This window comes from Varanus komodoensis, unplaced genomic scaffold (assembly GCF_004798865.1).
Source record: "Varanus komodoensis strain SLA01 unplaced genomic scaffold, ASM479886v1 scaffold182, whole genome shotgun sequence".
Taxonomy (NCBI): domain Eukaryota; kingdom Metazoa; phylum Chordata; class Lepidosauria; order Squamata; family Varanidae; genus Varanus; species Varanus komodoensis.
The window spans coordinates 146,678-157,354 of NW_025335532.1; the positions used below are offsets into that span (position 1 = coordinate 146,678).

Consider the following 10,677-nt stretch of genomic DNA (forward strand, 5'->3'; position numbering starts at 1 on the left):
GGCGGGGGCGGGGGCGCGGGCGGGCGGCCTGGCCTGGCCTGGGCCGCGGGGCGGCGGGGAGCGCAGCCCGCCGGGCGAGCGGCGGCGGCTGACCGCTCCGCGCCCTCCTCCCCTCGCAGTCGGCCGGCGACCTGGAGAACGACGAGCGCACGGCTGGGGTGATCTCGGAGCTGGTGAGCACGGCCTGCGCCTTCCGCCTGCCCCGCTGCCCGGAGGTGCCCTTCCGCCGCATCTCAGGTGAGCCGCCAAGGGCTGGGGCGCGCCGGCGTTTGGCGCTTGCTTGCCTTGGGAGGGCCGCGTCGTGCGCCCCGCGGCACGTCCCTCCCCCGCGGCGGGTTCCTTTCCTGGCCTGTGTTGCCCCGTGGAAGGTGGCCTGCCCGCCCAGGTGGAGGCAGGGAGGCAGTGGCTCTCTTGGAGAGCAGCTGTCCTAAGGCTAATGCACGCAAAGGGATGCGCCCTGGAGCGCACTGTCCTAAAGGCAAGTACCTGCTGACAGGAGCTGAGCCAGCCGTGTCTGAGCTAGAAAGGGATCTTGGCGTATTCGTGGACAACTTGGTGAAAAATTCGTTCAGTGAACAACTTGTGAAAATGGCAAGCTCCATGCTAAGCCTAATGGAAAATAGAGCTGCCATTATCTTTCCTTATATAAATCTTTGTTGCAACTGCTCTTGGAATATCGTATCCAGTTCTGGTTGCCTTACCTGAAAAAGGACACTGTTTCATTGGGGAAAGTACAGAGAACGATTTGGGTTCTAGACCCCGCTCAGCCATGGACGCAACTGGATCACTTTGGGACAGTCACAGACACTCAGCCCAACCTACCTTGCAGGGTTGCTGTTGTGGGGATAAGATGGAGGAGGAGAATGATGTAAGCTGCCTTGAGCCCTTTGTAGGAAAAAGGCAGGCTATGAATCGAAAAATAAATTTAAATAAATAAACTGGGACTGCTCAGTCTAGAGAAAAGGTGAGGAAGGAGAAGCATGACAGAGGTGTTTAAAATATCGCATGGTGTGGAGAAAATAGGATGGCATTTTTCTCTCTCCCATAACCCTTGAACCCAGGGTCCTCCCACCAAGCTGATGGGTGGGAGGCTTAGGGCAGGTAAAAGGAAGTACTTCATTTAGCATACAGTTAGACGATGGAATTTGCTGTCATGGGGAGTGGTGGTGGCTGCCAGTCTGGGCAGCTTTGTGGGGACTGGACGGAGTGCTAGAGCAGGCAGGCCTTTGGTTTGATCCAGCATAGTGGTTCTTAGGACTGCAGAGTGAAGGAAGGAGCCTGTGCTGAGGAGAGGAATCCCGCCTGCAGCCCCAGAAGCCTTTGCGAGTGCAGCCCGCCTGGTGGATGCCAGCTCTCCCTGTGTTCAAGCAGTTCTTAAGGGCAGAGCTGCACTCTGCCTTGCGTGGTCTTTCAGGGCCATCCTTTGGCCCCAGCCTGGGTGGGCTGGGAAGCCAGAGGAGGCTCTGCTGTACTTCTGGGCTCAGTGTGCTCCCTTCCTTGCCGGTAACCTCATGCACCTAATCGGGATCCCCCTCCGTGTGAAGGCGGTCTCAGTGTACCCCTCTTCTCATCTGGCAGTCCCACAGCTGCTGTTGCTGTCCAGCAAGACAAGAGGATGAGAGGGGCTGCTCCCTCGTAGTCCAGCAGAGCGGGAGGTAATTCGAATGAAGAGATGCCCTTCTAAAGCAGCCCTCTCCTCTTTCCCTTTCCCCTCCTGCAGTGGTGTTTGGGGAGCACTCCTTCCTGGTGACCATCTCTGGTCAGAAGCTGTTTGTGGTGAAAAGGCAGAACAGTGTCCGAGAGCCGGTGATGGTCTGAGCTCGAGGCGGCTGCTGCTGCTGCTGCTGCTCTTCCCAGAACATGGAGAGAGGGCCCAAGTGCCCACGGCTCACCTTTCGTGACTGTGTGTATGTGAGTGGGAGCTGAATCATTCACGGGCTACTGCACAGACTGTTAAGAACCTGGTCTAAACTGGGGCGGGGGGGCGGGGGGGTTGGTATGTAAAGGAGAGGCCTGGCACAGCTGTGTTGCATGAATTAAAACTTTTAAAAAACAATCTATTGATTAGCAACCAGCAAGCAACTTCAGTAAACATCGGAACTTTCCCTGTCTGCACAAGTCCAATTTCTTCTCCAGCCCCCAACACCCCCACACAAACTGAGAAATTCTGCAGGTTGCTTGACAGCTCAGCTTGTTTGAAGAGACGGACAGAAACTTGATAGATGCAGAGAAGGACCTGAATTGTCTCAGTTTCCTATAGCGGTATAGAAAGTCCAGCATGGCTTTCTCTAATGCAGGAAAGGGGCTTTAATACTTGGCACAATCTTTAAGGTAGGGACGTAGGACCCAAGGCTTGGGGGGCAAATTCAGCCTTCTTGGTTCTAAATCATTTCCTCTGAGATCCTTCGGAGGGCCACCCTCTTTCCTGTGCCCATGAGTTGTTTGGTCATGTCCAAGCTTTAGAATAGCAGCTCCCCCGGCTGAAAATGCTTCTAAGGCTTAGTTACAGGCAGGAGCATCTCAAGCTAAACGAAGCTGGTTAAGCATGTCCTCTGCCCCCGGGGTGCGTGTGCACTCCCCCCGCTGCCACCCAAACAGCTCCCAGCTTGATCCTGGTTCTTGGGGTGCATGGGGTTCAGCAGCTCTGCCTGAAGCCGCCGGTTTCTTTAAAGGCAGGATGGGGTGAGAAGGGCTGCCTTTCCTGGCAAGGCTGGCGGGTAGAGTTCACGTTCCCTTAGCAGTGTAGATGATGGGGTGTCCTTCATGCTCTTCCCAAAGAGCTCCTTTCCTTTTGTGCCGGATCCTGCACTTTCTTCTTTCCAAGGAAACCAGCGAGGATTGAGGTTTTGCTGCCCTCTTTCTTCTGGGGACTGTGTGACATTCCCCCTGTGTCCCCCTGCCCCAGACATCTGGCTGCAGAAGAGGATCCCAGCCCAGAGGATGAATGAGAATCTGCAAAACACGCTCCCTCTCCCGGTATCTGCTGGTTTCTTCCAAGATCAACAAATGTTTTGAAGGGGGGACTGCCCACCCACTGAGCAAGACGCGATGCAAGGAAGGTTTTTCCTGTGACAGATCAGTCTCTAAACAGCTGCTTAAGTGATTCGGCCTTCCCTTCAGGGGAGCTATTTTACCCCTCTGAGTCTTGGTAAAAAGCCTAACTAAGACCCATCGCTTGCTTGGAAAGCAAATCGCACGATGTCTTGCCTCCTTCCTTCTGGAGGAAATGCGCTCAGTGGCTCTCACGGGGGCTCCCTTGCTCCAGCCGCTTCTGGCCCAACAGCAATCGGCTTAGTGGATCGCGGTGGGCAGCGTACTGATGGCATTGCACGCCCCCGGCTCTGCAGCGGGAGGGACGGTTAAAGCCCCCCCCCATGCCAGCTCTCATTTCAAGTGATGGGGTTGACATGCCACGTGAACAGCTCTGCCCTGCCCTGCCCTGCCCGTGGCATGTGGATTCTTGCCTGAACTGGCCATGTGGTTCTGTGGCAATGCAGGTTCCGTGCCCCTTGCTCCATCCTCTTGGCTCACTGTGCCCCCGCAAGCGACATCCCCATCCCTTGCCTGTTCTGCCCATGGACTGCAGTTGTCACCCCTTCATTGGGCCCTGCGATCAGGAGGTACCCCCCCATGCGCCTCCATGTCTGTGGCACATCTCAGCTGCTCCCCAGAGATTTTACATTAAACAAAAATAAAGAGTTTTGCTGCAATCCCCCCCTTCTCCCTCCCTGTATTTTTGTGCTATTTCTGTTTCCAGAAGTAAACATGGACACGGGGCTGGGCATGGCCAATGGGAATGAAACGGGCACCGACGCATCCGTGGCTGTGGAGCAGAGGGCAGGAGGGGCTGGCGGCTGGAAGCAGCCACGTCCGCAGCCACTCGCTGGGTGATCCGGTGGCCCTGTCACACCAGCAGTGGAAAAATGGGGGGCCTGCGTCCAGGCAACTGGAGGGACCTGGAGAGGCGTGGAGACCTGGGGCAGAACCATGGACCCTCTCCATGGTTTCAGAAAACCGGTCCCGCCACGCAGGAGCAATGGAACCGGGTCCGGACGACTCGACAGACCCACCGTGGAAAGATGCCGTGGCTTCTCGGGCTGGGCAAACGCACGCAATGTATGCTTTGGGCCAAAGCTGTGGGCAGAGAAACCATCGCATCCTTTTGGCTGGGGTGGGGAGGGAAGCGCTGGCCCGGCCCCAGTGCAGCCCCCCAACTGCCCTCCGCACGACCACCCTGGAAAGGCTTCACAGCCACCCCGGTCCAGTTTCCAGCCAGTGTGGTTTATTCACAAACACACTTGCACACGTACACTTGGAGCGGCTTGGAGGCAAATAAAAAAATATAAATAACAAAACTTGATAAAGTGCATCAGGCGGGTGCTTTGGCCTGAGCTGGCAGGCGGGGCGGGGGCAGAGGCTTGTGCGGCCCCTGCACTGAGGGGCTGGTTCCAGCAGGGCGGCTGCGTGCCTGGCCGGGGCGATGCATGCTGCCCCTCGCTGCCGGCCGCGCTGGCACAGTCCAGGGCGAAGGACGAGCTGCCTGGGCCTCCGGGCACGCAGGTGCTCTTCGGCAGTGGGGCAGGCCCGCAGTCCAGCACTTGAGCCTCGTGGTGGTAGCGGCGCCAGCCCCCTGGGCCTCGCGAGGGGCCGCTCACCCCTGGCCTGGCCGCACTTCACATGCGAGGGGAGAGGAGACGCACCTTGGTTCCAGCCCGACCCGTCGCTGGCAGAGGGCGAGGGGCAGCTCCTCTGAGCGCTTCTTCCAGAGGACGGCGATGGGTGGCACCGGGGCCCTGGCAGCAGCCACCAGGCAAGCGCAGGGCAGCCCACCTTGCTGGGTGGAAGGGTGGTCTTTGGGGAGGGGGGCCTGTCCTGCCAGGCTCGGGGAGGTGGGGCTGGTCGCTCAGCAGAGGTCCTGTTCTCTGGAGAGTGGGGGCAGCGGCAAAGGGGCGGTCCATGAGAGGGGAAAGTTATGGCTGGGGAAGGGGGCGTTGTTCTTCCGCTGGGGGGGGGATGCACAGCATCTCCGTTCAGGGCAGGATTCCCCCACCTGTCAGGTGAGGGGGGAAATCACCAGCACTTTGCACTCCCGTTTGGCAATTTTGTCAAGGGAAAGAGCAGCTTTGTCGGGGGGCAGGTAAAGGGGGCGGCCCACGGGAGAGCCCACGGGGGGAGTGATGGCGCGGCGCTCCATGACGCTGCCCGACCTGTTGAGGAGCAGAGAGAGCGCTGTCAGGGGAGCGGCGGCCACTCCCGATGCTGCCCCGCTGTCTGTGCAGAGGGCGCCTCGGGACTGGCCCGGCCAGTCCCCTGCACCCAAGAGCCCCTTCTGCCCGCCCCCCCCCCCCCGGCCCTACCTCATGAGGTGTCCCCGGGCGGGCTGCTGGTGGGAGAAGCTCTGTGAGCGGCCCAGGCTGGCCTGGTGCCGCTCCACCAGCTCCCGGACGGCAGGGCTGCTGGGGCTGTTCTTGCGCGAGACGGGCCGGGCCTCGGGGGGCGGGTTGGAGACGCTCGCGGTGAACTGCAGCTTCAGCTTCATGTGCTGAGACAGCTTTGAGGGGAGAGAGCGAGAGGGACGATGGCAGGTCGGCTCCCCCTTCGGCCGCCCGTCTGGCCTCGCCCCAGCCCCTGCGACGGGCAGTCCAGTGCAGCCCAAACACTGCTGGCCACAGCCTTGGGTGATGCGAGAGGCGGCTGCTTGGGGGGGGGGGGGCTGCAGGGTGCAGCTGGTTTCAGAGACTCATTCAGGAAGGCTTTCCGGCCGCTGAAGAGCCTCCGGAAGCAGTGCAAGCTTGAGGGCCGAGGACTGCAGCTGCAGCCCCCTTCCTGCGACCGGCATGGCCTGAACCTGTCGGAGCAAGAGGGCAGCGGGACCGGCTGCCTGGAGAGGAGGGGGCTCCGCCACTCTGGAGACATTCAGGAAGAAGCTGGGCAGCCCTCCGACGGGGATGCTGCGAACTGGTGTCCTGCAGCAGCAGAGGGGGCGGCCCTGAGCTGCCTTCGCGGCCCCTTCCTCCTCCGCCGCTGCCTGATCTGACTGCCCCTTCCCAGACGCCTGGCGCCCTGCCACCCGCGCGCCCTCCTGCCCACTGGGGAGGCTGCGCAGGAGCCTCTTGGCCATCAGGCCGGCCAGAGCCCCTTCGGCCGTCGGGACTGCGGCGCCACCGGCGGGCCCAGGGCTGCTCCCGCACGTGCCTGGCCCCAGGCGGGGAGCCCGCAGGCCAGGAGGCGCTCCGGCCACGGGCTCCTGCGTCTTGGCATGGGCCCTCACCTCGTACACGCCGGCGCGCAGGGCCTGGAAGGTGACGCGGACCGTCTGGGCGCTGCCCTTGCGGGAGAAGCCCAGGCTGTTGAGGGGGGTGTGGCAGACCATGGCGTCCTGCGTGTCGCGGGTGGCACGCCTCTCCTCCAAGGACGGCTTCTTGCCTGCAGGGACGGAGAGGTGCAGGGGCAGAATGCTGGTGCCCCGGAAGAGGGGAAAAAGCAGAACCCCCGGCCTGTGCCCAAAGCCAAGCCTAGGGACCCCCGCGGGCAGCGTGGCGGCCAGAGCAGCCCCCTTCCTGTGCGCCCGCTGCGTCTCGGGCGCCAGGAGCTTCCCCGTGCCTCTTCCTCGTAGAGGCCCTGCTCATGCTGCTCCCACCCCACCTTGTGGGGCAGTCGCACCTCCACCCCACGCAGCGGCTTCCCGCGGCCCCCCGCGGAGCTCACCAGCAGCAGCGCTCTCTGGGGTCCACACCAGGCGCACTGCCAGGAAGTCCTGCAGGTTGTTGATCAGCGTGTAGGTGACCGTGAAGCGGTGGTGCAAGGCGATGGGCGACTCGCATTCTGCCGTCATCACGAAGCGGGGCCGGGCCAGTCGGATGCTCGGCAGCCTAGAGGAGACCCAGCGAAGCAGGGGTAACGAGGACAGAGGGTCCGGGGCGAGGGTGCCAGTGAGCATTCCGTTTTAGACTCAAAAGAAATTGCTTCTGATTTTTAAAATACGCATACACGGCTTTGTACAAAATGCTTTAAGCTTTCCAGCAGTTGTACACGGGGACAAGGGGAACCCGACAAAAGTGGACCCGATATCCCAATGCTGAAATTGCCTTCTGTATGCCATCCATATAAGAAAGCATTGCACCAAAAGGTCCTCAGTCCATTGCATTATAAGGGGGGGGGGGGGACATGTATCCTTCCAGTTTCCTATTATCAGTTTTTAGTTGTCAGAAAGACGGGGAATCGTTTTCTTTTTCACAAAGCTGGTAAAGAATGTCGAAAAGCACAACTATAAGCGAGGAAGACTGTTTCTGCACAAAATCCATCTTTTCCTCTCCTCCCGAAGAGAAGCAGTTACTGAACCTTGCCAAAGTATATATTTACAGGGAATCATTACTGAGGTTTGCTGCTAGCATGGAGCCGAAGTAGACTATTAGGCTGGTGCCCACAAAACTTTCTCAAACTCTGAGAAGTGCCCACAGGTCCTGAGAAGGCGGGGGACTCCTGGCACTCGGGCCTCGGGGAGACTGCTGGAAAAGAGCAGCTAGAACGATCCGAGGGCTGCAGCAGCTCCACCGTGGAGAACGGTCACGGCATCCAGGATTGCTCTGCTTAGGCCAGTAAGGTGAGATGGGACAGGTGTGTAAAGAGAAGCCCGGGGTGAAGAAAGTGCGCAGAGGATTTCCTCCCGAGATGCCCAGCGGAGTCACCCCATGAGGCTGATGGGCAGGCGGGGAGATTCTGGATGGATCGATTCGTGCAGCGCACGGTGCCGTGGGATAGAGTGACGGCTTCCAGCTTGGAAGGGGATCGGATTGCTTCCTCGAGGCAATGGCTGCCTGTGGCTACTAGTCATGATGGCTACATGGCCCCCTCAAAGCGAGACAGAGCGTTTCGCAGGATCACTGGGTGGAGAACACACGGGCCACCCTGCATCTGGGCGTCCTTCAGAGCTTCTGGTTGCTCGCTGTCCCCAAAAGGCCTTTGGGCGGATCCAGGCAGATTTCTTCTGTTCCTGAATGTCCAAGCTCCATTGTGACGGGTGAAAAGGCAGTCCTGTGGTTTCTGTGGAGAACTCTTCTGCGCCGCAGCAGAACCACCAAAATCTCGGGTTGAGCTGGGGGCTGTGAGGTTGGCGCTCACGATGCAGGGGCTCTTGCCAGCCCAGCAAGTGTGCAGAGGCCTCTCGTCTTCCCAGCAATTACTCCTTTGCTCTTAATTTTGGGCACACACGAGCTCTCCTTGGCTGAGCGAGGCGGCAATTTCCAGACATGACACGGTTGTTCCTGCTGCCTCAGCAAAGAGACCGCATTGCAGCTGGTGACGGGTGTCTCATGCTTTCTGATGCTCTCGGCTCAGCTCACGTGGGCGCCTCCCCTGCCCCACTTCCCGGCACGTGGGGAGATGTGAGAACCGCGGAGATGCTTGGCGAAAGGAGACTCTCTGGAGCCTTGAAAGGAGGGCTTAGGAGGGTGCAATGAGAATTGCCTGAATGATCCAGGGAAGTGGAAAAGCCACACCAGCCGGGGGAAGTGCTGCTGATGCCCCTCGGAGCTCTGTGCTCTGGTGCGACTGGAGGACATTGGCCACAGGAGCAGCTGCAACGTCATGCCCTACGCCAGTTACCACGACTGCAATGTCTCCCTTTGCATTTCCGCTAAAGGTTCAGAGCCTGGCCCCTGGATCGGCCATCCCTGTGCAACTGAGGTCAGCAAGCAGCTAGAGAATAGCTGTGATTTGCTCCCAAGCTGCACAGCTACCAAATCAGGAATAATTACATCCACTGTGCAGACGCAGGAGCCATTTTCTTGGCTGGCTGACGAAAAGCCGCCTCATTTGTAACATGCCCAGCAAAGGCATGAAGCAAGTGAGCTGCTCTCCGACCCCTTACTTCCTTGCAAGGAACAGTGTCACTTAACTTCCTTCACATGCAGCTGTTGTGCAAAGACAGCGCAGGAGGAACTGGACGGCACGTGACTGCACTTCTTGGTGACTCGGTGGCCGGCCCTTTGGTATGGCACTGTCTCTTTAACAGTCATTGCTTTATCAGATTTATAACCTGCCTTTTTCCTCGTAAAGAACTCAAAGCGGCTTGCATCATTCTCCCCCTCCTGCTCTCAGTCTTATCCCCACAACAACAACCCTGCGAGGTAGGTCGGGCCGAGAGCCAGTGACTGGCCCAAAGTCGCCCCGTTGGCTCCATGGCTGAGAGGGGTCAAGAACCCAGAGCCCCTGAGTCCCAGCCCCAAACTCTTAACCGCTGTACCACTCAAGTTCTGCTACCTGCTGGTGCCGCAATACAGTTAATGTGTCTTTTAAAAATTTATTTAATCAGTACTCAGCAGGTGCTTCTTCCTGGGGGGGGGAGTCATTTCACAGGTAGATGTCGTACCGCAATAAGCTTTAACATCCATGAATGCACAGGGACTTGAAATTACTTGCCCACTTCCCGAAAGGGGAAATAGATTCTTTGTGCTCCTTTGACAGCTAAAAGACTGGTAATACAAAACTGGAAGGACAAAACATTTGCAATAGTTTGTGGACCTTACAACAGTCTCAGGGTATGAATGGGTAACATGGAGATAGCATGTTCAGTGGGCATTAATTTGGATATTTCATCCACTTCTGCTGACACGTGTGGCTACTAGAAAGCCGGATGCATTTCATGCAAATCCATGTTTGTATATTAAAAAACAAAAACTAAACCACCAGGGGAGACCTGCTGGCCTATGCTGGGGACCCGCTCATGGGTGCCACTGGACGGGCCTTGGGTAGCGCGCAGGGCCCTCTGCTGCACACAGTTCTCCAAGCGTACATATTTTCTCGACAGGGCACTGACGGGCCGCGTAACAGCTTGCCCGAGCGCGGCTACTGAGTCACGGCTGGTGACGTCATCGCCCGGCACAACTACCCCTTTCCGCAGCATAGCTATCTGGGAAAGCGCTATGACCTGGGACGGTGGAGACAAGCCTGTGCCACGCAGGCCGCAGCTGGAACGCACGCCCAGCAGGGAGTGCAGCGCACACGGCAGCCGTGCGCAGGCGCGGGAGGGAGTCGCCCCGCCAGGCGCTGACGCCGCCGGCCGCGACGCAGGCGAGCTTTTGCACGGCCCGTCAGTGCACTGTCAGGCAAATAGGTACCTTTGCTTGGACTAGTTGTGACTGGCTTTTTCTGAATTAAAGCCTCAGTTTTCAGGTTTTATTGCAGTGTTGGCACATTGCAAAAAATGAGTGGGTTTTGCGTTGACGTTTGGGTACTCGGCCTATCAGGTTCACCATCACTGGGTCAGGCTTGGAAAAATGAGGCTTTTTCAAAATCAACCTCTTCTCCATGGAACTGTAGCCCTGTATTAGGGGTTAGGGGTGTGCACCAGGGTAGGGCTAGGGTTAGAAAAATGAGACGCCCTGGCATGAATTTGTTGGTTGGTATGTGCTTAGAATGGGCAGAAAGGATGAGCAGTGCAGAAAGAGCTACTCAAGGAAGGCCTTTTCAAAATTGCATTATTTCCAATGGAACTTTCGCCCTATATTAGGGGTTAGGGGTGTGCACCAGGGTAGGGTTAGGGTTAGAAAAACCAGGTGTCCTGGCATGATTTTGATGGTGGGAATGTGCTTAGCATGGGCAGAAAGGATGAGCTGTGCAGAAAAAGCTACTCAAGGAAGGCTTTTTCAAAATCGCGTTATTTCCAATGGAACTTTT

The 10,677-nt window shown here is 58.2% G+C and overlaps 2 protein-coding genes and 1 long non-coding RNA gene across 3 annotated transcripts in view; 2 read left to right on the forward strand and 1 right to left on the reverse strand.

The window, feature by feature from the left end:
* LAMTOR4 (late endosomal/lysosomal adaptor, MAPK and MTOR activator 4) overlaps window positions 1–3,714 on the forward strand; it is a 4,047-nt gene extending 333 nt beyond the window's left edge. The window contains exons 3-4 of the mRNA XM_044426792.1: window positions 120–237; window positions 1,721–3,714. Coding sequence (XP_044282727.1) covers window positions 120–237; window positions 1,721–1,818 — 216 coding nt within the window. The 3' untranslated portion in view covers window positions 1,819–3,714. The remainder of the gene's footprint in view (window positions 1–119; window positions 238–1,720) is intronic.
* Window positions 1–10,465, forward strand: part of LOC123021749 — a 15,942-nt gene extending 5,477 nt beyond the window's left edge. Inside the window, exons 2-3 of the long non-coding RNA XR_006414403.1 lie at window positions 3,056–3,059; window positions 10,283–10,465. This is a non-coding gene — a long non-coding RNA (uncharacterized LOC123021749). The remainder of the gene's footprint in view (window positions 1–3,055; window positions 3,060–10,282) is intronic.
* On the reverse strand, window positions 4,261–7,087 carry TRAPPC14 (trafficking protein particle complex subunit 14). Its single transcript, XM_044426787.1, has 4 exons — window positions 6,709–7,087; window positions 6,272–6,426; window positions 5,358–5,551; window positions 4,261–5,207 (listed from the first exon to the last, which is right to left on the reverse strand). The coding sequence occupies exons 1-4, from the start codon at window positions 6,938–6,940 to the stop codon at window positions 5,054–5,056; spliced, it is 735 nt and encodes a 244-aa protein (XP_044282722.1). The 5' UTR covers window positions 6,941–7,087; the 3' UTR covers window positions 4,261–5,053.
* Window positions 10,466–10,677: the final 212 nt, after the last annotated feature.

Excerpts from the sequence above, each read along its gene's own strand:
- TRAPPC14 (XM_044426787.1), bottom strand. The coding sequence starts at position 6,940 with ATGCTCACTGGCACCCTCGCCCCGGACCCTCTGTCCTCGTTACCCCTG. Across the intron at positions 6,427-6,708 it reads CCCAGAGAGCGCTGCTGCTG|GCAAGAAGCCGTCCTTGGAG; the intron begins GTGAGCTCCGCG and ends CCGTCCCTGCAG. Across the intron at positions 5,208-5,357 it reads GCCCGGGGACACCTCATGAG|GTCGGGCAGCGTCATGGAGC; the intron begins GTAGGGCCGGGG and ends GCTCCTCAACAG.